Here is a 1360-nt window from a genome sequence, read left to right as displayed (position 1 = left end):
AAAAAAACTGTGAATCCACAGATATGAACATTTTGGGGCAGAGGTTCTGCTCTGGCATCCAGAGGTTCTGCTCTGGCATCCAGACATCTGACAATCTGTGTGTCCACAGATTTGCTGCTATCAAGCCAATGGTGACAGATATAGGCTAGCTGTTCACAGAGAAGCCAATATTAGCCAATCAATCAGCATGGAACATGAGAAATGGCAAAGACACAGATAGACACTAGGGGTTTCTATAGAGCACCACAGCAATGTGCCCTTTTGGAAAACTTTTTTTAAATAATTTATTTATGCATTTATTTATTTTTGTACAGTGTACAGTATGTGGACCATGGTGACATTGATCAATTCTTAATATATTTAGGCCCCACAATCTATAAATCTCACACTATTAAGGCAACCGGCCGGTTCCGCGCGTTGCACAAGGTGCCCTTTTTTCACTTGAGCACCTGCCCCTCTAAATGTCTGTGCACGCCACTGCAAAAACCTGTTATATTTAATGACTCTATATAGTCTATATAGTATATAGTATTGCGTGATTCTTAGAGAAGAATGCTTTGCTCTTCTGGACATCAGGGATAATGGTATCCCTTCCTGGTTTCCAGCCAACGGGGCACACCTCTCCAACCTTGTCCGTGTGTTGGAAGGCCTGGACCAGACGCAGGGTTTCATCCACCGAGCGGCCGACAGGCAGGTCATTGATGGTGATCTGTCTCAGGACGCCCTTGTCGTCGATCACAAACAGGCCCCTGTACGCGAAGCCTTCGTCCTCCTTGAGCACTCCGTAATCTCTGGAGATGGACTGGGTGAGATCCGCCACCAAGGGGATGTTCACGGGACCCAGACCACCCTGATCCCTTGGCGTGTTGATCCAGGCCAGGTGCGAGAAGTGCGAGTCTGTGGAGGCGGCGATGACCTCGCAGTCGATCTGACGGAACTCCGCCGCCCTCTCGCTGAAAGCCACGATCTCCGTGGGACACACGAAGGTGAAGTCCAGGGGGTAGAAGAAGAGGATCACGTACTTCCCTCTGTAGTCGGACAGCTGGATGTCTTTGAACTGCCCGTCGACCACCGCTGTGGCTGTGAAGTTGGGGGCAGGTTTGCCGATCTTAGCATTTCCAGCAGACATGGTGGTGGTGTTGGTGTAGCTCAAGTATGTGTTCTTTTAGGACCTAGAGAGTATATGTAATATGGAGAGGCGCACGGAATGACAGAAGCTCTCACGGAGGAATGAAAGGAAAGAGACCCCCCACCGCGGGTCTTATATGCTCAGATCAGAGGGTCTCATCATCCTCGATGATGTCACTATATAGGAGTCAACAATAATAATATTGTAGGGCTATTGTCAAGGCTAGTTTCT

General features: G+C 48.6%; 1 protein-coding gene across 1 annotated transcript; it reads right to left on the bottom strand.

The window, feature by feature from the left end:
• Window positions 1–514: 514 nt before the first annotated feature.
• On the bottom strand, window positions 515–1129 carry LOC306934962 (peroxiredoxin-1-like; the record flags this gene model as incomplete). Its single annotated transcript, XM_079517784.1, has 1 exon — window positions 515–1129. The coding sequence occupies one exon, from the start codon at window positions 1127–1129 to the stop codon at window positions 515–517; it is 615 nt and encodes a 204-aa protein (XP_079373910.1).
• Between the last annotated feature and the right edge of the window lie 231 nt (window positions 1130–1360).

The sequence above is a fragment of the Electrona antarctica genome, assembly GCF_951216825.1.
Source record: "Electrona antarctica genome assembly, chromosome: 13".
Taxonomy (NCBI): domain Eukaryota; kingdom Metazoa; phylum Chordata; class Actinopteri; order Myctophiformes; family Myctophidae; genus Electrona; species Electrona antarctica.
Note: the sequence above shows the minus strand (reverse complement) of the source record. Positions and strands in the feature narration are given on the sequence as shown.